The sequence below is a fragment of the Penicillium macrosclerotiorum genome, assembly GCF_028827735.1.
Source record: "Penicillium macrosclerotiorum strain IBT 26536 chromosome Unknown utg000007l_segment0_segment0, whole genome shotgun sequence".
Taxonomy (NCBI): domain Eukaryota; kingdom Fungi; phylum Ascomycota; class Eurotiomycetes; order Eurotiales; family Aspergillaceae; genus Penicillium; species Penicillium macrosclerotiorum.
Genome location: NW_026643086.1, coordinates 2,360,588 through 2,387,640, shown reverse-complemented (window position 1 = coordinate 2,387,640; position 27,053 = coordinate 2,360,588). Strand labels below are relative to the sequence as shown.

General features: G+C 48.4%; 11 protein-coding genes across 11 annotated transcripts; 7 read left to right on the top strand and 4 right to left on the bottom strand.

Annotated features, from left to right (window-relative positions):
* Window positions 1-1,182: 1,182 nt before the first annotated feature.
* Window positions 1,183-2,186, bottom strand: N7462_007685 (fumarylacetoacetate hydrolase family protein; the record flags this gene model as incomplete). The annotated part of the gene is made up of 3 exons (XM_057079403.1): window positions 1,183-1,662; window positions 1,731-1,867; window positions 1,922-2,186. The coding sequence occupies 3 exons, from the start codon at window positions 2,184-2,186 to the stop codon at window positions 1,183-1,185; spliced, it is 882 nt and encodes a 293-aa protein (XP_056932073.1).
* Window positions 2,187-2,594: 408 nt separating this feature from the next.
* Window positions 2,595-5,598, top strand: N7462_007684 (uncharacterized protein; the record flags this gene model as incomplete). The annotated part of the gene is made up of 7 exons (XM_057079402.1): window positions 2,595-2,748; window positions 2,803-3,115; window positions 3,185-3,536; window positions 4,028-4,148; window positions 4,227-4,330; window positions 4,390-4,461; window positions 4,516-5,598. 7 exons carry the CDS (start codon window positions 2,595-2,597, stop codon window positions 5,596-5,598), a joined length of 2,199 nt encoding a protein of 732 aa, XP_056932072.1.
* A 514-nt stretch (window positions 5,599-6,112) lies between these two features.
* On the bottom strand, window positions 6,113-6,922 carry N7462_007683 (gluconokinase; the record flags this gene model as incomplete). The annotated part of the gene is made up of 2 exons (XM_057079401.1): window positions 6,113-6,565; window positions 6,656-6,922. 2 exons carry the CDS (start codon window positions 6,920-6,922, stop codon window positions 6,113-6,115), a joined length of 720 nt encoding a protein of 239 aa, XP_056932071.1.
* Window positions 6,923-8,643: 1,721 nt separating this feature from the next.
* N7462_007682 (vacuolar protein sorting-associated protein 26) lies at window positions 8,644-10,312 on the top strand (the record flags this gene model as incomplete). The annotated part of the gene is made up of 5 exons (XM_057079400.1): window positions 8,644-8,863; window positions 8,927-9,399; window positions 9,495-9,519; window positions 9,621-9,737; window positions 10,068-10,312. 5 exons carry the CDS (start codon window positions 8,644-8,646, stop codon window positions 10,310-10,312), a joined length of 1,080 nt encoding a protein of 359 aa, XP_056932070.1.
* A 1,566-nt stretch (window positions 10,313-11,878) lies between these two features.
* N7462_007681 (uncharacterized protein) lies at window positions 11,879-17,076 on the bottom strand (the record flags this gene model as incomplete). Its single annotated transcript, XM_057079399.1, has 5 exons — window positions 11,879-16,317; window positions 16,382-16,588; window positions 16,652-16,825; window positions 16,879-16,945; window positions 16,999-17,076. The coding sequence occupies 5 exons, from the start codon at window positions 17,074-17,076 to the stop codon at window positions 11,879-11,881; spliced, it is 4,965 nt and encodes a 1,654-aa protein (XP_056932069.1).
* Window positions 17,077-17,487: 411 nt separating this feature from the next.
* Window positions 17,488-18,174, top strand: N7462_007680 (E2 ubiquitin-conjugating protein MMS2; the record flags this gene model as incomplete). Its single annotated transcript, XM_057079398.1, has 5 exons — window positions 17,488-17,560; window positions 17,626-17,740; window positions 17,805-17,904; window positions 17,974-18,053; window positions 18,114-18,174. The coding sequence occupies 5 exons, from the start codon at window positions 17,488-17,490 to the stop codon at window positions 18,172-18,174; spliced, it is 429 nt and encodes a 142-aa protein (XP_056932068.1).
* A 692-nt stretch (window positions 18,175-18,866) lies between these two features.
* On the top strand, window positions 18,867-19,863 carry N7462_007679 (LYR motif-containing protein; the record flags this gene model as incomplete). Its single annotated transcript, XM_057079397.1, has 2 exons — window positions 18,867-19,136; window positions 19,201-19,863. The coding sequence occupies 2 exons, from the start codon at window positions 18,867-18,869 to the stop codon at window positions 19,861-19,863; spliced, it is 933 nt and encodes a 310-aa protein (XP_056932067.1).
* A 425-nt stretch (window positions 19,864-20,288) lies between these two features.
* On the bottom strand, window positions 20,289-21,061 carry N7462_007678 (RWD domain-containing protein; the record flags this gene model as incomplete). Its single annotated transcript, XM_057079396.1, has 2 exons — window positions 20,289-20,914; window positions 20,995-21,061. 2 exons carry the CDS (start codon window positions 21,059-21,061, stop codon window positions 20,289-20,291), a joined length of 693 nt encoding a protein of 230 aa, XP_056932066.1.
* A 371-nt stretch (window positions 21,062-21,432) lies between these two features.
* N7462_007677 (ACL4 family protein) lies at window positions 21,433-22,690 on the top strand (the record flags this gene model as incomplete). The annotated part of the gene is made up of 2 exons (XM_057079395.1): window positions 21,433-21,986; window positions 22,054-22,690. The coding sequence occupies 2 exons, from the start codon at window positions 21,433-21,435 to the stop codon at window positions 22,688-22,690; spliced, it is 1,191 nt and encodes a 396-aa protein (XP_056932065.1).
* Window positions 22,691-22,930: 240 nt separating this feature from the next.
* Window positions 22,931-24,680, top strand: N7462_007676 (putative histone deacetylase SIR2; the record flags this gene model as incomplete). The annotated part of the gene is given in 5 exon segments (XM_057079394.1): window positions 22,931-23,158; window positions 23,178-23,573; window positions 23,624-24,175; window positions 24,255-24,434; window positions 24,498-24,680. 5 exon segments carry the CDS (start codon window positions 22,931-22,933, stop codon window positions 24,678-24,680), a joined length of 1,539 nt encoding a protein of 512 aa, XP_056932064.1.
* Window positions 24,681-25,307: 627 nt separating this feature from the next.
* On the top strand, window positions 25,308-26,935 carry N7462_007675 (tRNA (guanine-N2-)-methyltransferase; the record flags this gene model as incomplete). The annotated part of the gene is made up of 4 exons (XM_057079393.1): window positions 25,308-25,421; window positions 25,571-26,397; window positions 26,524-26,729; window positions 26,799-26,935. 4 exons carry the CDS (start codon window positions 25,308-25,310, stop codon window positions 26,933-26,935), a joined length of 1,284 nt encoding a protein of 427 aa, XP_056932063.1.
* Window positions 26,936-27,053: the final 118 nt, after the last annotated feature.

The following is a 27,053-nucleotide window of genomic DNA, read 5'->3' as shown; positions in this document are numbered from 1 at the left end:
AGGTTCCGAAGTATGATGTCCTTCTCACTAGTGCTCAGTCAATGTCCAAATTTAGTTTTCCGGGAGAATAAGTAGAGTAGAATTCGATTCCGAGTCCGGTATGATACACGCAAGTAATTGTATCAGTGAAAGTAAATCACGACTACAGAGGAAGGGAACACTCTCGGAACCCTGTCATCCCGGAATACGCTCCGGACGACGGACGCGTTCCGAGGTTCCCCACAATCAATATCCGAAACTCCCGTTCAATCATTGGCTCTTCTTGCGCATGCTTTCCCATTGCCGGGTTCCGTTTACCGCTGACATCCATTGTGGCCGACTCTTGACAAAGATTTCATTCTCTGGGCGGAGATTGAGTCTAAGTTCGGTCAGTTGATTCGGAAACGATCGGTGGCGAGGTTCCAGACATACTTTTGGCTGAGAAGCGCTGTCCGGATTAAATAAAACTTCCCCCGAGCAGATGAGGGAATAGTCCAAACAGGACAGCCACAGGTGCGGCAAAAAGCCTTTTCCTTCGAGTCTCCGCTGGATGTATCATTGAGGATATATGTTCCCATCGCGGCTGTATTTGCCGACACTCTCACGTCCGCTGTTGGGAATTTGGCAATCTAGACTCGTATGAGATCTTGGCTCTGTCACTCTCGCTGGTTGACATACAATCTGATTCATTGCTCCTGCACCTTTGCTACAGTGCTCACAAAAGCATGATAACACAGCCAAGGGTTCCGAAGTGATTGTCAGGCGAATTGCACCGCATAGGCATGCTCCGGTATATGGTGCAGACATTGTGTTCACAAAGCTGGGAAATTTGTGTTGCAACTTTGATTCAAACAGTAGGGCTGCTAGCTTTATATCCATCTTTACATGGTATCTCGTAATAAACGGAGGCCATACCTTCTAGACTCTAGCTCCGATTGTTTCGGATTCGGACCTTTGACTCGTTCCGGCAGTAGGCACAATGATTCAGCTTCATTGTTCCTTCCGATTCATACCATCTGCTCTTCTGGAATTTCAAGGAAGATTGGGGAGCTCTAGGGAAGATTCAAAGCTAAATTGTTTTACTTTGACTTCATAATTGGATATTGCAAAGTAGCCACAGGTGTTGGGGTATCTTCAGAAAATTTTTGTATTCTCGAATGCCATTGTTTCAAGTCTATCTCTGGTTCTTGCATACGATATTATTCAGTTCTCGAATACAATCTTGTTTTTAACAGATCCTAAGCCGCTGATCTGTACTTCCACCACATCGCCATCATGGAGATACTTTGGTTCCTTCATGCCCATGGCCACACCTGATGGGGTTCCCGTCAAGATGACTGTCCCTGCCTGCAAAGTTGTGCCCTGGCTACAGAAACTCACAATATCTTCAACTCCGAACAAAAGGTCCCCGGTGCTAGTGTTCTGTCTCTCTTCCCCGTTGACCAGAGTTCGCAATGTAAGGTCTGACGCATTCCCAACAATCGAAGGCGACACTAACATAGGACTTAAAGGAGCAAATTTGTCAAATCCTTTACTGAAGCACCATTGTGGAACACCGCCGGCTTTCTTGGGGTCGCGCTGCCAGCCCCTGGCGGAGACGTCATTGGCAGCAAGATAGCCCGCAATATAAGATAGTGCAGCCTCCTTAGGAATATCTTTTCCAGTTTTTCCAATCACAATAGCCTACCATGAATATGTTAGTTTAGTGGCAGCTCCAAAGAACTCTTATCCAATAATGGTCGGCCACTTACCAACTCGCCTTCGTAATCCAGTGTTCCGTCTTGGGCAATCTTGGTGATAGGGATATCTTCAACATATCCAGCCACTGATGTTGAGGGCTTGATAAACACAGAAGGAAATGGCGGTGGAGTGCGACCACCTTCTCTAACTAGAAATGGAGTTAGAGACACCGTTTTCAAGGGCCCACGTCTCAAAAACATACTGTGTTTAATGTAATTTAAACCAATACAGCGGATGATCGGCACATCATCTGGTCGGAGAATATCCAACAAGGCATGCACATGGATTTTTCCACCTGGAACCAGATTTGAGATAGGGTTGGAACCTCTCAACTCAACTGCATAGAGATCACCTCCAGCAATTCGCTCGGTAAATTCTTTATCGGACGAAACAATAGGCTCACCGAAAGTTTCCCGGCCATTGTCGTCAGAAAATCGAATTAGTCTTGTCCACGATTTGAGTGCCATATTGCTTTGATTGCTTTTGAGCATTATCGAAAAAGAAATCGAGGCAGGGTGCGAGCCTTCAAGTATGTCCATAGTCTCGGAACGGCTACTGTTCAGCAAATCATAGCAGGATCCGGTCGGAACGAACGCCCCCACATTGAGCCGGATCGCATACACGTCTCCCGATACTTGAGTGTTGCCTCCATGATACATATTATAAATCCAATCCAGTCTTGTCTAGATTTCTGAAAATAGTATTCAAGAGTTGAATTCTGAAAAATCCCTGCATAGGAAGCGTTACACATATTCAGAGCAGAGTGCAGTGGATATCATATCACGGTTTCAACCGAATCAGATCAACAGTTGGACAGAATGGATAGGTTTCTTTCTGAATTGCCAATTCATCATCTAGAGCCATTATGGTCTCAGATGGACGACATGGTGCCAATCACTCCTAATCCAAAATCCAAAGCCCATCTCTGGAAATATGCAGACGCATTGCCTCATCTACAAAAAGCCAGCCAACTGGTACCAGAAGAGCAGGCAGAGCGGAGGGTCCTTATGCTTGTAAACCCCAACATGAGTGAGTCCAATCCACTGTTCCCAAGAGAAACAGGAAGTGACTGATGAAAACAAGGTCCACCATACACCACAGACACAATCTACGGGGGTCTTCAGATAGTGAATCCTGGTGAGACTGCACCGGCCCATCGACATATTGCCTTTGCCGCTCGGTTCATTATCGATGGCGAGGGATTCACCGCCGTTGAAGGCAAAAGAATGCCCCTAAAGCGTGGTGATGTGATTGTTACCCCGACGTGGCACTGGCATGATCATGGCAATGAATCGAAAGAGCCAGTTATCTGGCTTGACATGTTAAACTTGCCTCTCTTTCGATATGCGCCAGTTAACTTTGCTGAAGATTATATTGCTCCACGATATCCGAGCAAGTAAGTCCTGACCTGCTTTCCAAGTCAACTTGGTCCATGCAAAAGCCGGAAGAAGCTAAAATGCGTCAGATTATGCGACCCATGTGAGTGGTGTATTCCTTGGGATGTTGCTGAAAGTGCACTCGAAAGTTCAGATTTGCCTCATGCGGTGTACTCTTATCTGCAACCCAATGGCCAACCACTTTCTACCACGCTTGGCATTCAGGCGGAACGGCTGAATGCCGGTGCTATATCAGAGTCTCGTGATAGCAGCTCATATGTCTATCATTGCTATGAAGGCCATGGTCGTACTGAAATTGAGTCCCCTAGAGGTGAAAAGTCTGCATTCAACTGGGGTCCAAGAGATACATTTGCCGTGCCAGCCTGGTCGAAGCTAAAGCATATCAATGTGTCCGAGACAGAGAAGGCCTATTTGGTTGCGGTGCATGATGGCCCATTCCTGAATCTACTGGCTCTAAGAAAATCTTGAAACCGAGTCATAGAAAATATGGTAAGACAAGGAAAGATTGATTCTTGATACATTACTTTTTTTGGTGCGACTTTGGCTATACTCGTACTAGGCACATACCAAGATAGCTTCAATAATATGCACAAGCACAAAATCGTCAGGTATCATGCATAGATATCGCCTGTTTAAAATCAAAGTAGCTTTGGAGAAGGGAAGAAATAACCAGTCTCATAGATTTCCCCGCTATGATCGCATCTCCGCAGATGCGGGGAGATCACGTGGTTATCGTCGGTTACCGTCGGCGACGGCAACCCCATAGATAAACGCCATGCGCCAGGCCATCTACTGCAATGCCCCTCGAAATCGACTATCTCACCTCCTCTCCTCCTTCGAGGTGATAAAACATGAGTATCTTGCGCAGTGGGAGAACGATTCCCCGCTTCTTGCGGCCCTGTCGACCCCAGAGCCGACCCCAGAGTCTTCTCCGCACTCAATGTTCCGTACCGCCCGTCCTGAACCGCGCATTCCATGCCGGCGCTTCATTGTTGGGAACCAAGTCACAAATTCTCAAGGACGTTGGCGAAGGTGAGTTTTTCCGATCATGTTAATAGTTTCCTTTGCTCTCCGTCTATGAATAAAACTTGTTGGATTAACGAGATCCAGGAATCACCGAGGTCCAGATCATTCAGTGGTACGTGGAGGAAGGGGCCCATATCGAGGAGTGGAAGCCCCTGTGTCAGTATCAGTCTGACAAAGCTGTTGACGATGTCAGTTTCCCTCGATGTTATTCCAGTCTGTGCACACGAAAGTACTTACTGGAACTCAGATCACATCTCGTTACGAAGGCGTCATCAAGAAACTACATTTCGAAGCAGATGATACGGTTCCTACTGGCAGGGTTTGTTCTATGGATCAAGTCTGAGCTGTTCAAATAACTGACAAAGGTCTAAAGGCCCTCTGCGACATTGAAGTGGACGATGGAAAATATCCAGATGATCACCCGCCGCCTGTATCTGCGCCAGCCGAACCTGCGCCAACTCCCAATGCGGTACCTGCTACAACTGCGGCTGAATCATCTCACCTCGAATATCAATCATCTGAAGAACCCACAGATATCCCCAAGTCCAAGCATGCATCCTTAGCAACACCAGCTGTTCGAGGACTTTTGAAGACCCATAATATAAATATTCTTGACGTCAACGGAACGGGCAAGGACGGGCGCGTTCTCAAGGAAGATGTGCTCAGGTTTGTGGAGACAGTAGGCTCCGCGGCCGCACTTCCCTCCTCCTCCTCACCTCCCTCATCCACTACACCGGACACCCGGCAAATGGAAATGGTGACGGATCTCACCCGTATTCAAGCCGCGATGTTCAAGACAATGACCAAATCCCTGAACACTCCCCATCTGCTATATGCCGACGAACTAAACGTCGGCGACATCACCTCCATCCGGAAGAAGCTTGCCAACGATGCCCGTGACCCGAAGAAGGTCACATCCCTACCTTTTATTGTCAAAGCCGTGTCCCTGGCTCTGAACGACTTCCCCCTACTCAACGCCCGAGTCGATACTAGCGACCCCAACAAGCCCAAACTCATAATGCGAGCCAAACACAACATCGGCATTGCTATGGATACACCCAATGGCCTGATCGTGCCCAACATCAAAGATGTAGCCAGTCGATCTATTTTCGATATCGCCTCTGAGATCTCGCGACTCAGCGCGCTTGGAAAGAGCGGGAAATTAGGGCCAGCTGATTTGAATGGCACTACTATTACTGTTTCCAATATTGGGAACATCGGCGGAACGTATGTTGCGCCAGTGATTGTCCCAACCGAGGTGGCTATTTTGGGCGTTGGGCGGACGAGGACGATACCTATCTTCGATGATGAAGGTCGGGTAACGCGGGGCGAGATGGTGAATTTTAGCTGGAGTGCGGACCACCGTGTAATCGACGGGGCGACCATGGCACGTATGGGCAATCGAGTGAAGGAATTGATCGAGGCACCTGAGCTGATGCTCTTGAATCTGAGGTAGACAGAACAAAAATAAAGTACCCTAGAGAATGTGTATTATTTCTATGCGTTGGGTTTCCAGAGTGAAATTCGTTGCATCGTATTCAAATATCATTAGATTAGCCCGCAGGTAAGTGAGCAATCAGTCGTTTAAGCTTATTAGGACTGCCACTTGAGAGTGAAAGGATTACAGTCATTTAACTTCGAAGTCGTCATGTGGGGTCTTCGATAATAAGTATTATAAAGTCAAGATGTATTGGAAACTTATTCCATTGAACACATAGACATATCCTATGTATTTCCCCTGAGCGCTGGGGGGTATCAAAAGGTGTGCCCGGCTAAGAGCGTATAAACGCGCCACGGAAACTATGCAAGGCAAATGATAGCAACGCCAGTCAAAAACAAACAAGAAACAAGAAGGAGCTCAAGGGGTGCTGATTCCCACCGAAACCGGTTAATTCCACGGTATGCTCATAAAACTCCAGGGACACCAGAGGAAGAGAATTCCTTCCCATGCAAAAGATTGAGAGGTGTCTTTATTGGTACTCGGACAGCTTCGCAGTAACAGCATCAATTACTTCATGCTGGACCTGCTCCTGCGAACCCTCGACATTGATGGTAATAGCATCCCATTCGCCTTTGGGCTCCTCAAGCGCCTGAAGCTGGGAGCGTACCATATCACTCTTCATGTAATGGGCCTGTCGCTGGCTGACACGCTGCATGAGCACCTCTTCACTGAGCTTAAGATACACAAAGTGGATCTGGACTGAAGAAGAACCGTAGGCAGCCACGCGCATCACATCGCGGTATTTCTGCTTCAGAGCAGAGCAAGCGACGACGACGCCGGCGGGAGGGTGATAATTGTTGGATGCGGAGGGAGATAGAGCGTCGGTTGCGGCTTTCCGCAAGGAAATCAGCCAGTCCCATCGATCTTCGTCAGTCAGGGGGATGCCGTTGCCCATTTTGTCTTTGTTGGATTTTGGATGATACTGTATCGAGTAGCCGCGTGTTAGCGCCATGACCGTACAAGAGGGTATGAGATCTGTCGCTGCAGACCCTCACCAGGTATTCAAACATACATCGTCGCCTTCTAGGAATGGTACATCCAGCGCTCTGCGCAAGCCCTGGCCCACTGTACTCTTTCCACAACCAGCGGGGCCTGTCACAATCCAGATGTGCTGAACAGGTGTAGACTCATTTGGATGTCTATTATTTTTTGCAGAGGGGGAGGAAGCCCCGTTGGGCTCGAGGTCGGACATGATCTGCGACTTGCTCAAGGAGACAGCGGATGGATCTACGACAGCAGAGGTGATCGGAGGCTGAGACCGTTCCCCGGCGTGGAGCATGGTGCTGAGGGTATCAAAAATGCGATTCGAGATTCTATTGACGGTAATTCACTCTTCCGAAACTGGAGGAGCAGATGATTCCAGGGTAAGAGGCTCCGGATTGAATCGATGGCAATATGACGCTGCGATGATACGCGGGACAGCGGTGGAGAAGGTCCAGGGAGGGTTTGTGGATAAAAAGATCTCCTGGGAATGTAAGAGACAGCGACACTGGAGCGTGCAAGGAAGCTGGTCAATGTGGGGGGAGTATTCAAGAGGAAAGCGAGAAAAGAAGGCGCGTAACGGGGTAAGGAGCGTTTCCTACTTTTTAAGCATGACGGTGGGTCACGGAGAATGAGGAAGAAACCAGAAGCCGAGTGGGGGAATGCAGGTCGACTGGGGGGTGGCAACCCTGATTGGCCCTTGCATCGAGGTCCTCATTACCCGAGTGGAGGACGAGTGGGAGGAGTGGGATGCAGTCTCCAGGCCGTCGGGAGATCGATCGACGACCAGCCGGACCTTTCGGAACCCACGATTGATCTCTGATTGCTCTCTGCTCCCAAACAGCGTGTTGGCTGGCCATTGGGCAGGCAAACTAGGGGCATTGCAAGGACTCCGTTGGTCACAGCTGGTCTTTCACGACGACATCTGCACCCCAGACACGCGGTTCCGTATGATGTCACTGTATGAAACGGTAACACTGCGTAAACAACCCCCACGCTAACACGACACCGCCGCCTTGGAAACCGAAAATAGGGTGCATACTGTCCCAGGCGCGCACAACTTGTGCTGAATTGCTCAAAATCCTGAGCTAACACAGGCAGGGCCATGATGAGCAACTCCAACTGTGCTAGAATTGAAGCTGACGGCAGACCGGAACTGAAAGTGAACTTCCCCGCTGCAGTTTGATCACGAATTTCCTTCGTACCCGGCCCTGCAAATAAGCGGTGTGATACGTCACAACTCCTGGTTTCGATCTATACAATCCAAGTCACAGAGAACATGAAGACCGCATCAGCATGTCTTGTCCAACCAGGTGCCGAAAAGGGTAAACAACTCCTGGAGGCCGAGCATGAGAGATTTACTGCGCCAGACGGGGGAGATGAGCCAATAGAGAGCCACCAGGGGGGACAGAACCCGATATCGCGGTACCTTTGCTTCAAAGCTCCGTGGAGGTCAATATTATTCCGTGGGGCTCAAAAGTTGTACTGCCCTTCTGTTGGAATCCGTGGGATTAGACCGACTCTGGAAAAGTGGTGTGATTAATTGACAGCCCACTATGATGTTGAAATCAACAATCTGCCAAAAGATTTTGTTCTGTAATTTCTATGAAATTTGACCCAAAATACAGGATTTTGAGTAGCCTAAGTGAAGAGAATGAAGAAGAAATGCCATGAAAAGCTCAACATGTACTCTGTACTTTCCTTTAACATAGTTTGTGGTGGAGACCTCGGATCCAAAATGTATAGAGAACCTCTGAAGTCCAAATACAATCCCGATACAAGGCCCGATAATTCTGTCCAAATTGATCAGAATCAGGATTTTGAATTGAGCAGACCAGAAGAATATCCAGGTCTGAATAGTATATCTCAAATCTCAATGATAAATGTGAGGAGGTTTGTGAGCCTCGTTCGGCCCGTGACGAAGTTCGGCCGCTGCCTGCGGGGGATTACATAATCAACTAGGCCACGTTCTGGATCGTTGAGCTCGCTCGACTCCAAACACCTTCCGCGCTAGACACAATGGCTTCTCTGTTCTTCTCCACTCCGGTCGATATCGACGTCGTTCTTGAAGACCTCGATGAGCGCCAGACCGTCGATGTCAAGCTCGACAAAGGTCGTCGGGAGCGGGTTCCCCTTTACATGGACGGGGAATCCGTCAAGGGCGCCGTGACGATTAGGCCCAAGGATGGCAAGCGGTTGGAGCACACGGGAATCAAAGTCCAATTCATCGGCACTATTGGTGCGTGTGCAGCTCCCGGTCTACCAAGCATGAATCCGAGAAGCTAACAACAACGGCATCCAGAAATGTTCTACGATCGAGGCAACCACTACGAATTTCTATCGCTGGTACAAGAGCTCGCGGCCCCGGGCGAGCTGCTTCACCCGCAGACCTTCCCCTTCAATTTCAAGAATGTCGAAAAGCAATACGAGTCATACAATGGGATCAATGTGAAGCTGCGCTACTTCGTGCGCGTCACCGTCTCTCGCCGGATGGCCGACGTCATCCGCGAGAAGGATCTTTGGGTGTACTCGTACCGCATGCCGCCGGAGACGAACAGCCCGATCAAGATGGATGTTGGGATCGAAGACTGCCTGCATATTGAATTCGAGTACTCCAAGTCTAAGTATCACCTCAAGGATGTGATTGTTGGCCGCATCTACTTCTTACTCGTGCGACTGAAAATCAAACATATGGAGCTATCCATTATTCGACGGGAGACAACTGGTTCCCCTCCCAATCAATATAATGAGAGCGAGACTTTGGTGCGCTTCGAGGTGTGTATCTGTATCAGTCCCCTGCGTCCGTTCACAAGCGGGTCCGCATGTGCATCGAATTTGGCATGTGGCTTTATAGCTAACTCGAGCTTCAGATAATGGATGGATCACCTTCTCGGGGTATGTCAATGAGAAATCTCTCTGTTGTATCGTTAAATTACGGCTTGGATATCGAGTCCAAGAACACGCTTTCGACTTTCGCGGATGCTGACATTTCACAGGTGAAACGATCCCAATCCGTCTCTTCCTGGGCGGATTCGACCTGACTCCTACATTCCGCGATGTTAATAAGAAGTATTCCACACGATACTACCTCAGCCTGGTGCTGATTGATGAAGGTGTGTAGCTGATTCCGTTGCCATTTTTCCTTCTTTCCCTTTCCCCGCATCCGTCCACGGTGGAGAGGGCGATAATTTCATGATGCACATTTCGAACCATCGTCGGAGTGTTACAAGATGCGGTCAGGTGATATCATTTTACCAATAACCGTCGGCTATTGAGTCACTCGGCCGGGCCGACTGGAAATCTCATGCCGTGTGGCGGTTTTCGGTTGAGCCGATCTGCCCCCACGCTAACCGGTCTTGGTATCTCGCGTGGCGCCTCCACCGGGAAATAGGCCATCTGTTGTCCTCCTTGAGTGTTCTTGCCTGCTGACAATGTTCTTGTAGACGCTCGTCGTTACTTCAAGCAATCCGAGATTGCGCTCTACCGACAAGCACCGGAGATTGCCGCGACGCCACAGATCGCTCATCAACAGCAAATCCAGCAGCAGGTCCTCCAGCAGCAACAGCAACAGGCTCTGCCTCCAGGATCAGCGACCGCTGGTCCAGGGCGGGAAATCACGTCGACGGCTCGTCAGCAGAATAATGTCTCAGCACCCGCGCCGGCCCCGGTGCCTGCAGCAACTGCATGAGCTCATATAGTCGAGCATACCGTAATTCTGAGTCTCTTGGCATAGAGTGGACGTGAAGGGACTCACTCTGGCCTGTCTTGCTTTCCTCCTATACCCACGTCATTATTGATTACATGGATTCTCTCTATCTCCCATATTCTGCTTTCACTTCGTTCCTTCTGCCCGGTCATTGGCTCCTCTTGTCACGGCCATGTCACCATTCCACTCTGTAGTCTACTGTTCTCGTTCTTACATACTATCCCCAAGCCCTGTCGTCAGGTTGCACATTTCGCATACACAAATAAACTTGCTTCCAGAGTAGGACGGAGCATATGTTCGAGTAATGCTACAGCCTTCATGGATTCGTGATGGTTTATATGCCTGGGTCTCGTTCGATTACTTTATAAGAGCTTAGGACTGCTTCTAAAAACATGAAACAAATCCATTATCGGGGTTACTGTTATTCCACAAAGTTAATTAGGTTCCAGGCTGACATTGATAATCAGCTTTCCTTCGACCCCTTCGTGGTGTCGTGCAACCATGTCGTTGAAACGTGACCAGGCAAATATTTTGGAGACATAATTGACTCATGGTTGTTCGCAAAAGCGAGTATTTCGCCTTCGGGTGCATTGCTTTCGACCAAACTACCAATGATCGAAATTTGGCGAAAGACGATATCTTGCGTGCAGAAGGTAAACCCGCTACCAGGAAGCGACACCACCACACATATGCTCCAGTTTCTCAGCAACTCGATCCCATTATCAAATACGGCTTGTAATTCCGGGAGAATGATTGTGCTGTAGACCCTGAACCCTTTCCCTCAAGGAAAGTAAGGGCTTGTAAGGGCGATTAGAAAAAAAAATAGAGAGACTATTCAAAGCATGTGAGGTTCATGAGACGATGGGCTCAGACCTTCGTCTCGTCTTATAACTAGCTGACTATTGAGTTTGAGGCTAATTACATGCTGACATCTGCAATTCTACTCAATAAGCTGGAGCCTGAGTGCCGAGCACCGCCCAAACGGGCGAATTCGAAAGCTTATCTCTAAAAACCTTGTCTCTAAAATGTTATGTTGAACACTTGAACACCGGTTATCATTCGGGGGTGGTGTTCAATGAGTGGTAGAAAGAGATGTCAGGAACAGATGAAATTGTGATGTCAAAGCTGTGCGTGGACGAATAATTATCTTCAACTCAATACGATCCGACTACTATAACATTCGCAACCTTCCAATTATTGCCAAGGTACCTTCTTTCTCGCGACAAATGTCTATAGGATGAGGGTTAGATACATAGAAAAAATACATTGCTTTGCGTTCAAGCATCTTGTCATTCACCATAAGTTTTGAACTCGGCTCTTCCGGAATCTAAGTCATCTGATCAGTCGAAATGTGTAATTTCCTGTAACACTTTCCCGAGTGCCTGGAGAACTTGTCCGTCATCCCGCTCTCTGCCAGCAACCTGGACCGCCTTGATGATGAGCGGGTAGAGCCACTCGAGATGTTTGCGATTATGTGAAGCATTTCCATCCTTGGTCACCGTAACAGATACCGTCTTGATAGCCGGTGGATCGGGAATAGCAGATGGCTCACTCTGCAACTGAACCATATGGAATAAAAGGTGAAGCAGGGCCTTGCGTGCGGGGGGTGGGCTGAGGCATTTGTCCACGAAGAGGCTGGTCGGCGATATAGCCCTTGAGTGAGATGGCACAGCGCAAAAGGAGGTATGGGGAAATGGAGCGAGCGAGCAAGGTCCGTGGACATGACTCGGGAGTATCAGACCCTGGTGCTTTGGCAAGGTCGAATAAAGTATCCATGAGAGCATATGCCATGTTTGGGCGCAAAGTTGGTGGTGGATCAAAAGTGCGCCCGGAACGGATTCTGTAGAAGTCCTGTAGAGGAGCTTTTTCAATTGGTTCGGTAGGGAGATCGAAACGCTGGGGAGGATAGATGAAAGAAGAATTGAATAGAGCACAAGCAAAGTCACGACGAACGGTGTGTGGGATGGCAGGTGCCCCAAGCGATGGAAGGATGATTGTTTTCAACCGTGTGAATCCGGAAATGTCGAAGGCTTCATCAGTAACAATTCGTGCATTAGTTAGCTGTTGGGTTTGAAACCCTCGTGCAGAGATAATTCCATGAGTAATATCCACAACACGCAGCCAAAATTGTTCAATCTTTGGCTTATTGGTATCGCTATACTGCCTTTCCACATATGGAACAGATACATTCAGGACATTTAAAGCCGCAGTTGTAGCCTTCTGCCATAGAAATGGTTCGCGATCTTTTCCATGCCACATATACTTCTGCGTAATCAGCGTACTGAGCCGCTTAAGTGTGGTTTCGAGTGCCCCATTCTCGAAGAGATCATGTTTGATACCGAGTTCCACGATATACCAACTGATGAGATCGATTGCTTTTTTCGAAAAGGCAACAAATGTAGGTTTTCTTGAGTCACTACCCGGAGTCCACTTCGATAACGCGGAATCAGAGAAGTCTGCGAGGCAGATGAGAATATTGGCCTGAGACTCTTCTTTCTCCGAGCAAAGGGTTTTAATGCAGTCGATAACCAATTCTTGAACGGCGGATGGGCGGTCAGTATCTGGAGAGTATGGTGGAGAGACTGAATTCCATATAAGTAGGCGTAGATGATGAAGAACCTTCTCAACATTTTCCGTGCCCAAATGGTCCTTGTAGAGGCGGTAAATCTGCTTGAAACTATGCATATAGGCAAGGGCTGCTTCTTGATTTGGCTGATCGGAGTCAAGAAGCTTCTCATCAGCTGCAGGGTGGCCATTCAACCATAGGTTCCATGCACATTGGCAAGCTTCTTTGCTGAAATTACTGGATGACTGAACTCGGTCCAAAATTGTAGAAATACTAGTGAAGGTGGCTTCACTGAATTCCAAAAGCTGCATGTCCACCAATTTCTGCAAGTACTTCAGTAAGCGGGCCCAGGACTCATCAAATTGCTCATCTTGCAGAATAGCATCGAAGAAAACTGTTATCAAGTTCGAAATCCCTCCTATCATCACAACTGTGGTTTCCGTCCAAGATTTGAGATCATCTTTAGTATTGCTCTGCTTCTTTTTGGAAGATGGGAGCTTGCTCTCGATATTTTCCAGCATCAGGAACAGGACTCTGTTCAAGCACAGTCTCCATGCCTTCGGAGATAGCTGTTGTCCATACGCATCGAAAATTCTCAGAAGAGTATGGATGGCGCTGTTACGGATCTCAAACCTTGAGTCCGTTGTTATGTCAACAATCCGAAGCAAAAGCAGAAGCCAAAGAGAATTTCTTGAAACAGAAGAATTCTTGTCACGGGCAAGATTTCCTAGCTCTTCTTCGCTGACAGAAGCATCGACATGGCTCTCAATTGAGAACTTCTCAATCTGACCTTGCAAAAAATCGGACAAGTTCCAGAAAAAAGATGTTGTGGTCAGCGAAATATTAAAGTCTTGAGTTTGAGAAGCAAAGCTGGAGAAAGCATTCACGAGATTCAAAAGACAGTTTGCAGGAAGCAGAGAGATGAAGTCAGACGCCACAAGATGGAGGGACTTGTATGCAGCTCGTACTAGACGAGGCCCACCTGGGAGAGCTGACTTTCTGCGTTCGGTTGTGTTGGTCAATTGGTATTCTTGTTCTGCCTTGTCAACACCCTGGAAAACACCAGATAGCAAATCAAATATGAGGCTCCATGCATCGGAAAATGTTTCTGCGTACTGTTCAAGAATATTCTTGAGAGTTTCCAAGCTTTGCTCGTGGATCTCGATTATCGTGATCGGCAATGACTTGGACGAAATTGTTTCCGTTGAATAAAGTGAAGCCATCTGATCCTGAATTGTTTGTAAATTCCTAGTCTGAAGTTTGTTCCGTATCTCTTCATCATCATTATCTCTTGGCTTCATTGTCAAAAATACCAGCGCATTTAAAAACCCATTAGCCTGCAGGCGGAGGCTTGGGCTTATCACAGCATTGGAAGACGTTGCAATGAGGCTTCTTGTCAAAAGCTGCCATGCTGCAATGTTTTCTTCATCCAGTAATGAGAGTCTATCAAGATTTGCCCTGGCTAGCTCATTGACCTTCTCCAGGACAAACTTAAGTTCTTCATCCTGCATTCTTGACTTGCCAACCGTATGGGAGACCCGGCGAGCGTTTTGGTGTAAGCGTCCTGACTTTCGTGAGGACTGCGGAGAGCGTGGTGCTTCAGAAACTCCTTGTTTTGTTACATTTGTGATTTCCTGCTCCGTAAATGCGGAAAGATTCAATAGTGCAAGCAACATCTCCTTGAAAGAAGCACTTGGGTAGTCACTGGTGCTCTCGAACATCTTAGTGGAAGCAGTTTGTACTGCAATTACTTCCGTTCCAAGATTGGCAGTTGGTACATCATTTCCGGAAACAATAGGATCCGTAGCGCCACTGGCAGATTTAAGCATAGTGCTAGAAGACATGCCAATCACTAGTCCTGTGTATTGAAGAGTCTCAAGGAGAATGGACCAGGCCGGCTGATCTAATGTGGGTCCCAATGCGATGCCAAGATTGAGCAGAGCTCGCAGGCAAAGAAGGTTCCTTGTGCTTAGGGACACAGGATGGGCCTCAAACCCAGATGAACCAGCAGGATCTGAGATTAATGTATTCGATCGAGGCAAATCGGTACTTTTGCGGTTCTTGGGGGAAGTTTCAGTGGACTGAGCACTAGCGCCGGTCGGAGTACCAGGGCTAAGCATCTGATTACCACCTGTATTCGCAGGCATGGCAGCCTTTCCGAGAGTTGTCAAAAAGGCATCACGAGGCACGGACAATCGGAGAAGACCCGCTACATGAGCCAGTTTCTGAAATGCTCTGACAAGATTGTGGTAGTATTCGTCATCTAAAGACGCATGTAAGAACGTGGAACAGGCCGCAAGAACGGCAGGCCAGCAGTGCTCAATGATTCCAGCGCAGGTTATGATGGCAGAATAGTGAATATGGGTTCGCAGCTCCAAAGGATTGATTGGGACTGGTGATGTCTTGGGAGGCGAGGGTGATTGCACTCTCAATCTATCTGATGCTGGAAGATCCTGAGATGACCTGGCTGAATCTGGCCCTTGGTCCGGGCTCATTAATCTGCTCTTCCTCTTCTGCTTCAGATCCGGTACTGTAAGCGGAATGATGAATTTCGCGAGACCTTCGGCAAAGCTGCTGATACAATTCAGAACAAGACTATAGATGTAGGTATCCGGTGGGAGTGGTGGGTCCATTTTGTCGAGCAGCTCTATGTATGGTGTCCGCACCACACTCCATTGGCTGCTGATACCAGGAACCTTTGTTTCTGCCGGTGGACCTGTGGATCCAATCACACCTGCAACACCACCAGTCTCCAGGGCAATCTGGTCTTCGGTTGCGGATCGAGAATGCTCCGCACGTAGAGGTATTGTTGACTGTGCGCCAACGCCAATCAATGCGGGCTTTTCCGATGCTAGACGAACAAGCGAAGCCATATGGTCACGGAGGACATTTTGTCGACCATTCTCTCCGTCGTATAAGGAATATATTAGTCGAATGACTCCCTGCTCGGAATAAAGTCCTCGGAAGACTTCCATGCACAACACCCGTTTCCAAGGCGCTGTTCCATCCGGCTCGAGTAAATGATTGAGCAGACCAAATGCCATTTCACACTCTGCGGTCAAGAGAGACATGTGGCGTTTCAAAAGAATAAGTAAAATTCGAGCGACTCGAACAGTTTGAGAGAACGCATGTCTCTCAGATAGGTATCGGATAACCAGAGGCATCAACCGAACTCGCAATACTTGTGAAAGCTCAGGGTGTCCAACAAATAGACGACCACTGCTGGTTATAATGCTCTCAATAAGTTCTAGGACAAAGGCTGGAGAGAGAGTCTTTGTGCGTAAAAACTGAAGTTGTTCGCCATCAATGAGACGACAAAGATCATCAAGAACCTGGAGAGCATCATAGGCAAATTGCGCAACTTCTACCGGTTGGCCATCAACTTTGATGGTTGTAAAGGATTTGGACTCGCTAGGTAGCTCTGTAATTCAAGTATCAGTCAAAACGTGTTATATCATAGGAGACATGGGACATTAATGACTAACTATCCTCGCTTGCCACCCGCTCAAAGGTTGAGACTACTAATTGTTGAAGGGTAGCTGCTGCTGTACTGCTCACAGCGATTGTCTTGCTCGCTTGCAGAGTAGCACATAATTCCAATGTGTTTGCAAGAAGATCTCCCTTAAGATCATTGGAGTAAAATTGCAAAAGGGAAGGTAGCGATTGCAGGATCTTGAGTTGAATATCAAGACCTTGAACGATATTAGCACAGCAACCCCTTTTTGGTTGGTAAATAGTGTTGTGTCGCTACATACTCAGATTCGTTGTCTCTCTCAGGCCTGCAAGAACATCTTTCAGTCGATGAGAAGGTAATGACTGTGACGCAATTAACCTTTGCAAACAAATTACTCCAATGCCGGCAAGCTTAGCATGTCGAGTATGGCAGGCTATGATGAAAGGCTCGACAAAAGTCGGCTTGCGAACAAGGTCTATTTAATTAATTAGCCATTTCATCAATTGGTTGTAAAAAATTGAAACAAACCTGCCGATATCTGAGCCTCAGATGTTGAAGGCAACGCCTTCAGCTCATTGAGCGACTGCTCGGCGGCCTGCATCTTCTAGTCAGCAACGAAGCATTCGAGCGTTCCCAAGGTCGACCAACATTTCGTAAGTCCGAATTCTTTCGTCGGGATTCCTGAATAAGATTTGCAAGTTCGGTTTGCAAGAATTGGGAGGACATTTCCAACGTGAAACGGTTGCCTTCACCGCATTGCCGACGGCGCTATCTCCAGTGCCAAAGGGCCGCGTGTCAACAGCCGGGAAACCCTGTCTCGTACAGATGGGCTAGCAGGTTCTGTGCACAAGCAAAGAGCTGCAGCACTTCAGGTCATGTAATATACAGATACACGGATCACGGCAGTGGTGCTTGTCCTCCGAGACCAGCGAATCAATGTCACGGTCAACAATCCCCGGCGTGGCATCTCCAACTGCCAAGACCCGATAAGACCCATATCGCACGTGACTCGTCATTGATCCAGCGCCCGCGAGCGGCAGGAAAGTGCCCCTCCCACTAGTCTTGACGAACTCCCCCACCTTTCCAGACGTACTGTTTTCACTCAAACGGGCTTCATTCAGCTTACCGGTGATCGATATGGGGGCCAAAGTTCCGCGAAACTTCCGGCTGTTGGAGGAGTTGGAGAAGGGAGAGAAGGGACTGGGTGCCGGTGCGGCCACTTGCTTCCATATCACCATGTCATAAGCGCTAATCATCCGGTTTTCATTACTGCAGAGGCATGTTCTTATGGCCTTGATGATGGAGAGGACATGATGATGAGTAACTGGAACGGCACGATCCTCGGCCCCCCTCATGTCTGTCTGCCCTCGACCTCTTATTCGACTGTCGTGTGAGCATGGCTAAAGCTAACGGATTCTACACTGATAGAGCGTGCATGAGAACCGTATATATAGCGTTAAGATCCATTGCGGTCCCGAATATCCCGATAGCCCCCCGACCATCCAGTTCATCTCTCGCGTCAACATTCCCTGCGTCGATCAGCAAACAGGAAAGGTAGGGACTTAATTTATACAGATGATATAGTGCAGAACAAAGCAAAGATGGTTGACTGGTTTCTGATAGGTGGATCCAACGAAGCTCCCCTGTCTGGCCCAGTGGAAGCGGGATTACAACATGGAGATAATTTTGATTGAGTTGAGGAGGTTAGACACAACGCCACCATTGCCATCAAATGATTTTTGCTGACCTGATACCTGTTCTAGATACATGGCCTTGCCCCAGCACAAGAAGATGCAGCAGCCTCCCGAGGGTGAGACTTTCTGAAACGTACAATTCATCCATAGGCCTCAGATGGTATCCGGAGTACTGTGGTCGTTATGTTTTGAGGTTTCTTTGCTTTCCCTCTTTCCTGCGATGATTCTATTAGAGCGTGTATAGTCTTTGCATGAAAGCATCGGCGTGGTTTCTTTGTGAAGCCCAATCTTATCTTATTTCAGTCTCATCGGTTTCATTCTGCTGCTCCCTTTTGACATTATGATGAGATCTTAGGCTAGCTATGTAGGTTAATAAAAAAGATCAAAGATGAAACTAAAATCATGCCAATCTTACAAGATTTAACTTACGGGGAATTACCCATTGAGATTCAGATTCGGCCGTATTCTATAACTCTATTCTATACTCAGTCAAGTAAATATTGCAGCAATCTCTGAGACAAAACACACCCCTTTTTAGTTTCCTTGTTCGAGGGTCACTGATCATACTTTACGCTCAACTCCGAGATGCTTCTGAGGTCCTTTTCTTCAAGCTTCAAATTGGTAAATGACAGGATGTATGTTATCACGTGACCGACTCGCAGATCGGCTGGTGACGGCAACCAAATTGATCAGGAACCTCGAATCCGCCATGTCGCAACAGATACGGTTTTCTAAACAGAATCGCTTCTTGAGCTATATTTGCCCTGATCGATTCGAATGACTTGAAGCCGAATCATCTCCCTTTAACGGTAGCTCTGCGGAATGCATAAAGTTGTGGTGCCAAAACACTCTGGAATCCATCGCTTTGCTTGTACGTCAATTCGGGTATTTTGCGAGCGCTCCCATGAGGCTGACATTTTGACTTCTTCAGGCCTATCTCTTTACCGAGCCCTTCTTCGACAATGCGTTCCCTCCATTCGCAACACGCCGTGGCGCACCGAGACTGAGATCCTCATCAAACAGCGATTCCGAAGATACAATGCACTACAAAGCCCTACTCAAATAACCAATGCTTTGAAAGGAGGGTATGAGGTAATTTGCAAGCATTCTCGTGGATTTCAGCCGGTGCTGATCCTGTGCTTCTCTCCAATTGCAGGCCCTAGACTTACTCGACTCTGCATCCAAAGGCCATCAGCAAGACGCCGATCAACTCAGGGCCATTCTTGCGAAAGCTAAATCTTTGAAAGAAGAACGCGCAGCTCGAGAAAGGGACATAGCCCTGTCAATTCCTCAAAGACCAATCTCGCCACGGCAAATGTGCAAGAGAGAGTCAGTCCGCTTTCAACTAGAGACATCGCGTCGACACCCTGATGCTCAATCGGTATTGCTTCGTCCTCGGCAATTTGTAAATGGGAAACGCAAGACACCAGTACTGGTCAATGCACGTGGAGTTCCTTTTCTGCGCTTCAAAAAGCCGCAGCCCAGGAACTTGAGCGGTGTTCTAAGAACCATGTTGGAAAAACGCTGGCACCGGATTGTTGTCCGCGAGAGATTGTCGGCCGACCTCCTTTTCGCTCAGGATGAAGACGCCTGGGACCACATCACGGGCGTTACGGAAGACAATTCATGGTCAGAAGAAGTCAAATCTTCTTTGGACAATGTGTGTGCAAAAATCCGACAGACTGACCAACAGAATCGGAGCTTGGCAGAGCGCATGTGGCAAGTTGTTCTTGACGAGCGAGCGCTGGCTAACAAAGAAGAGAAGGAGCGAAAGGAGCAGCAATCAAGCCTAGACCCAACAGTTGCAGGCCAACATTAAGTTGATCCTCGCGGTTTGGCCCCCCTTGGCCGCAAAGACGTGTCCTGATACCTGTATAGTAATATTTCTTGAATGATACCCCTGGAGTTTCTGCTTCGAAGTTTAAAGTGCAATCAGAGGGGAATTAAGTTCCCACAAAATGATCAACCTGTGATATATCAATAACTCTGTCTGCCCACAGGGCAGATGAGAAAGAAAGAGGTAATAGAATTCATTTAAACAGCCTCATGAGAAATATTTGACAATGGTCTTGTCAGACCGGAAATCATATTTTGGATATAAACAAAGGCTTTTTTTATGCCCTGGTAAACTGAGTCGCTGGAATTGGAAATGTGTACACCTCCGTTATGATTCAAGTCAGGAAATATCACCATCGGGGGCGGTGATCAGGTATGATGGCTTGTAAGAACATAGGGAAAATCATCTTATGCGGCAACCTTAAGCTTCTCAACAGCAGGCATTGCATCCTCACCCTCCTCGTCATCATCGCCTTTGCCGGCCAAACCTCGCTCCCACAGCTGTCGACCAGTGAGTTTCTTCTCTTCTTTGGCGGTCTTCTTCTTCTTGTCCTCCGCCTCTTTCTCCTCAATCTGTCGCTGCTCCTCCTCCTGAATCTCTTTTTGAAATTGTGATAGCCATGCCTCAAATGTCTCTCGGTTGACGGGTGTGCCTTGGAATTTGCGGTTCTCTTCCTCTTCGGCCTTGCGAGCCACCTGTGCCTTCTTCTCCTCCTCGGCCTTTACACGCTCCGACATCAGATTCTCCCCGGCTTCCTTGAGTGCGCTCACGAGCGAAAATACCATTGCCATCCCCAGGTTCTCTTCGATGGTCGACTCGAGAGCGCTGAGGAGGACATCGTCATCTTGTGGGAGTTCGAGCAAAGGATGCTTCGGAGCGTTGGGAGGGGCGGAGATTTGGAGTTCAGGGGCAACATCAGGGTAAGTTTCCGGATATGAGACTTCCAGAAAGATCACAGGTTGCTCTTCTGGTTCAGAGCTACCGTCCGGGGGATCGAGGGGGATCGAGATCTTGTACGAGGTTTCGGATATGTCTAATAGCGGAGGTCAGTGTCGACGGCCGCGCAATTCCCCAGAGCATAAGGCCTTCCGCAGGCATGGATATAGAACTCACCTATAATCTCATCTGGAAAAATCGAGTCAAGAACCTCGCGCTCTTCAATTTGATCCTCGCGGCCCATTGTGTCTGGTCCGGCCGCGGAATGGAGGGGTATCGCGAGAAGTGGCGGATCAGGTGCGATGGAAAGGTTCGAGGTCGAGCAGGAAAGCGGAGAGGTGGAAAACGGAACACAGCAGCCAAAGGCCGTAAGTAATCTAATTAATCAAGAAAAAATTGTCGCATTGCTCTAATCGCATGGCCTCCAACCGTGGTGAGTGCCAACCCGCTTCGGTCCCACATGCAAACCCATCAAACAGCTTCAAAATTTGGGCTGGCGGGGAGCTTCGATTGCGTTTTTACTCTGAACCACCAACACTTGCATGTTAATTATTGTTCTTGTCCTGTCTATAACGCACTAGTTGTGATTGCTCATTGTCTCTCTATAAACCTGCCATGGGAAAACCCAGACCACGCCAGAAAAAGTCCAAATCTCGCGCAAAGTCCGTCCTCGGCCCTGGTGGCTCGGTCTCGAAGTCCAAAATGTCCCAAGACCCTTCCACCCTCCTCGATCAAGCGACAATCCTCCTTCAAACAGGTCGCGCTGATGAGGCACTGCCGACTGCCCAACAAGCGTTGGATCTCGCAGCTGAAAATGCCTCCGTCCAACTACAAGCGGTGAACCTACTCGGAGAAATCAACGTCGAGCTAGGTGACATTGATACTGCCCGGGGATGCTTCCTTCATGCCGTTGAACTAGATCCGAATGGCTCAATACCGGATTCGGAGGGCGGCGGTGCCGAGAAGTTCCTTTGGCTTGCTCAATTGAGTGAGCAGGGCGGAAATGACAGTGTGAAGTGGTTTGAGAAGGGTGTTTCGTCCCTTCGACAGACCCTGCAATCATTGCAAGGGAAAACAGGCAAGGAGGATCTAGCCACCATTGAAGAGAAGAAGTCCAAGTTGTCGAATGCACTGTGTGCTGTTGCCGAGATCTATATGACCGATCTTTCGTAAGTTTCATAACTCTCGATGTTTGGCATGGTTGAATTGCTAGCTAACATTGGAAATCAAAAATAGCTGGGAAGACGAGGCCGAGACGCGTTGTGAAGCACTTATCACTGAGGCTCTGGCGGCCACGCCTGAAGCGCCCGAGGTCCTGCAGACGTTTGCATCTATCCGGATATCACAGCTGAAGACTAAGGAGGCTCAGGATGCGTTGAAGCGAAGCATTGTTCTGTGGAAGGACTTGGCCCCCGAGGATCCGAAAGTCCCGGAATTTGCCGTGCGAATCAGTCTTGCACGACTCTTGATGGAAGTCACGCTGGAATTTGAGGCCCTGGAAGTCCTCGAGCGTCTGATCCTTGAGGATGACCAAAGTGTGGAGGCGTGGTATCTCGGTGGCTGGTGTCTCTATCTGCTGGCGGAAAAACAAGAAGCCCCCAAGGATATTACGGCCGACGAAGCTGAAACACCGCGTCACGCCTCCCTGGTCGCAAGTCGCGAATGGCTCAATCAAAGCTTGAAACTTTACGATTTACTGGAATATGAAGATGAGCGACTCCGTGACCACGCTCTGGAATTGGTTCAGGGAATGAACCAGGAAATCGGGGAGGACATGGATGATGATAGCGAAGCTGAGGGCGACGGCGACGAGGACTGGGATGAGGAAATTGAGGCAGACTCTGACGATGACCACGAAATGGCCGATTCATAGACAAAAGTGACGAAATCCTGCGCGCATGTATAGTTTTTTTGTTTGATACCATGAAACAAGGATCTCCTTTTTGATTTCTTTAGTGCTGCAGTACGCGTTCTCGATCCGTTCCTCCATCCTTCGTCTTCGCCACTAAACCGCGTCGGCGCCGGATTAACCCATTCCGAGCGAGGCAGATGCCAAATTTTTGTTGCTGTCTTCAGTACGAAGAAAAGTTGAGGCTGTCAAAACTCCTACAGGATGGACTTGGTACCAGCGCCGAGCGGGGAGACCCCGGTGAAGTCTCCTGTAGTCGAAGTGGAGGCCGTGGACATTGCGGGCCAGGTCAACGCGGAGACCGTCGCGCTGGAAGAAGCCTCGTCTGAGTATGAAACAGACAGCGATGATTCAGAGGGCTGGGACACTCTGTCTCATAGCGAGGACACCATCCAACTTCTGCGCGATGAACAGCTACGAGATGGGCTTGGTGTGTTACTTCCCCTGACAGCTGGATATCCAACTCCCCCCCTTTACCCCGGACATCCCCGCGATCGGAATCCACAGCGCTCTAACTGACATTTTTCGCGCAACAGTCCCCGGCGCCTGTACCCTAGATGAAGCCGTCGCGTTTCGAAAGCGTCTTCACACGATCGGCAAGGCAGCCTTTGTGGAAGAGACCGTTGCGCGGGAGACCGTGACCGCGAAGAAGCTGTGTACGGCATTTGGAATCATGCCACCGGCTTTTCTAGAGGGAGCACCAGATGAAGCGTTTCATCCCCTGCTTGCCATTGCGATATCACGAGAGTTCTCTCGGCGACCCAAACTTCCTCAATATAACTCGATTGAAGATGCGGTCCGATTGCTGCAGGAGGCCAAAAACATCATCGTATTGACTGGCGCCGGCGTACGTCTCCCCCCAAATCTCCGGGGAAATTTTTCTAATGGTCTTTTTAGATCTCCACTAGCCTTGGTATACCCGATTTTCGTTCGAAGGATACCGGCCTGTATTCCAAGTTGGAGCATCTGGGTTTGAGCGATCCTCAGGAGGTCTTTGATATTCAGGTCTTCCAGGAAGATCCCAGCATCTTCTTTTCGATCGCTAAGGATATTCTCCCTACCGAGAAGAAGTTTTCCCCTACCCATGGATTCATCAAGCTACTTCAGGACAAGGGAAAGCTGTTGACCAACTATACTCAAAATATTGACAACATTGAGGCAAATGCGGGGGTCCTACCGGAGAAGATCGTACAGTGCCATGGATCCTTCGCAACTGCCACCTGTGTCAAATGCAATTTCAAAGTCCCTGGTGACGCGATTTTTCGCGAAATCAAAGAAGGAATCATTCCCGAGTGCACCGTCTGTCGCGAAGCAATCGCACAGGAGGCACTCAAACCGCAAGGTCTCAAACGGAAGAGAAGCTCAAATGGACAACACAAAGACCGCAAGGGGTTCGAAGATAGCTCGGACGAAGATGACTACGAGATCCCGACTCCCGGTGTGATGAAAGTCAGTCTCATACTAGGTTCAAGTTCCTAGAATAAGCCACTGCCTACCCCTGAATTCTATGCTAACTTAATTTGTGTAGCCTGACATCACATTCTTCGGTGAAGATTTGCCCGATGAATTTGGTCAACGGTTGGTTCATCATGATCGAGAACTGGCCGACTTGGTCATCGTCATTGGCACATCCCTCAAGGTAGCCCCCGTTGCAGAAGTGCCGGGGATTTTACCTCGGAATGTCCCTCAGATTTACATCTCACGGACTGTATGTTGCTCCCAACGCCTCCAGAATGACATAACCTCGACCCCAGCTGACTCTTCTCTCTAGCCCGTATCACACACCGATTTTGATATTGATCTTTTGGGCGATAGCGACGTGGTAGTATCGGAGCTCTGCCGTCGGGCCGGGTGGGATTTGCAACATCATATGATACCCGCAGATGAGAAGGTTGAGATTACTCCCGTAGAGGGATATGAGTCACGACATGTGTTTAAGGCGGTTGGCGCATAGCAGTGGAGTTTCAGGATCGGAATTCTGTGTGAAGGATGGCGTAACTTTGTAGCTTCATCCTACTGGCTGAACGGGTTGTTTTCTCGGTAATTACTTGATTCCTGGTCTAAAGCAGTATTTTCCTAGATTTGATTTTTGATTCTTTTTGGTCATGATATTATTGCAAATCTGAGACAACTTCCAGAATACTGTTGAGGCTTCTGTGTACCTGTAACTAATAAACAAATGCATAACGAAAACTAATCATAAGAGTATGTCGAGTTTCTCCAGCATGTGGGACCTACTGCCACCAGACCCTGAAGCAAAATATATATTTCAATCGAACGCGAACAAATTACACCATATACAGAGAAAATCTGCCTGTTCATCTAGATCAGAGAGTGTACACCAAAAATTTCATGGTAGATGGAATCATGAATAGCCTGTAGTCTTCAATTCAAGCATTATGCAGTAATGGCGGGCAGCTGTTGCTGGGATCGGGGACCCAAAGATTGAATCTCAAGGGGGAAAAAAAAAATTAACACCCGCGACACCCCCACCAACCATCGTCGATCAGCACATTCCGCAGTTCTTTCTTCAACGAAGATTCAAAAAAAGCTTACAGAACCCTATTGGGATCTGCTCAATATGGAATATCTGGTTCGCCTGGCTCAATGCCATGAGACTTTCCGTGTGCCGGAGTTGCAGGCTGTGGCTCAACTTTTGGGGATCGACCTTGAGATTGTTTCCTACCATGAATATGTATGGCTCCTCTCTTAAACCTCCTGTTACGTGTCCGTGTAAATTCAAAACCCGTTTTCTTGAAATTTGATTCCTTGAACGATATAGCATCCTTCTGCATTGCTACCGGCCTCGAATTTGCCCGAAACCCACTAACAGAAACCTACCAGACACCCCACTGCGTGATCAAGGTAAAAGATGAAGCCGCAGCTAGTGCCTTGATTTCGCGTACTATCCTGAGCAGAGACATCATGGAGATTTGGGGTCAGGGTGCAACCTATGAAGAACTACATGCCGATGTCAAGCGGCGCTGTGAGCACCGCTGGCCCGAATACCGTGATGTCTCTTTCTCATTTGCAATCGATGGATTCTGTGGCAAGCGCAGCCACGAGAAGAAGGTAGAGATCATCCAGTCGTTTGCATACTTAGACCTTCAAGGCGAAATTCGGATGAAGAACCCAGACACGCAGTTCTGTGTGATTGAAGAATACGTTTCACGTCCGGAACAAATCGCTCTCGGAACAGAGCAGTCATCCGAACCACGAAAGATTTTTATGGGACGTTTAATTGCGCAAAGCGCTCGGAAAATCATCGATAGATATGATCTCAAGAAGCGGAAGTACATTAGCACTACATCCATGGATGCAGAGCTGAGTCTAGTCACGGCAAACATGGCGCTGGCAGCTCCCGGCAAAGTGTTCTACGATCCTTTCGTTGGAACTGGAAGTTTCTTGGTGGCCGCCTCACATTTTGGCGCCTCGACCATGGGCTCAGACATCGATCCCCGGAGCTTCCGTGGAAAAGATAAACTGCCTCAGGAAGACATGGCTCTTGTGAAGAATTTCAAGCAATACAACATCGCAGACAACTTTCTAGATGCCTTCAGTTCCGATCTAACCAATACGCCCTTACGGAACTGCGAGTTCCTTGATGGCATTGTTTGCGACCCCCCTACGGTGTGCGCGAGGGTCTTCGGGTTTTGGGAACTCGCGATGGTGTAGTTAAAGAGCCAGTCATGATCGACGGAGTGTGGGCGCACTTGTATGTTATCCATTTTTTTTTCACGCTCTGGACACGGACCATTCTCTTATGCAGTGGTCTCATCTCTAACTTCTTTCCGCAGTCGCGAAGGCTACGTCCCTCCCAAACGACCATATGGCTTTGAGGCCCTGCAGAGAGACGTCCTCGATTTTGCCGCTCGCACTCTCGTTCCACATGGCCGCCTGGCGATGTGGATGCCGACAGGTAGTGACGAGGACGTTCATTTCCCTGTGCCCATGCATCCGAATTTAGAAGTGGTCAATGTTTCAGTCCAGCCCTTTAGCAACTGTGAGTAATCCACATTCTTGACTAAATGAAATTGGCCTGTACTAATGCCAAATTCGCCAAATCCTGAAGGGTCTCGACGGCTGATAACTTATCGTCGTCTTCCCGAAGGAGAAATATCTGATACCACACATGGACGAGCCAAAACCGACGCTCTAGGTACACAAGCAGATGAACTCAATGCTTTTCGGCAAAAGGTATGTGTTTGAATAACAAAATCAAACGAAAGGGCCGTACCTAATAATCCACACCAGTATTTTAATAGGAATGCTCCGGAGCGGGAACGCTCCTCACTCGGCGCAGATTAGGCAAATTAACTCCGAGGAA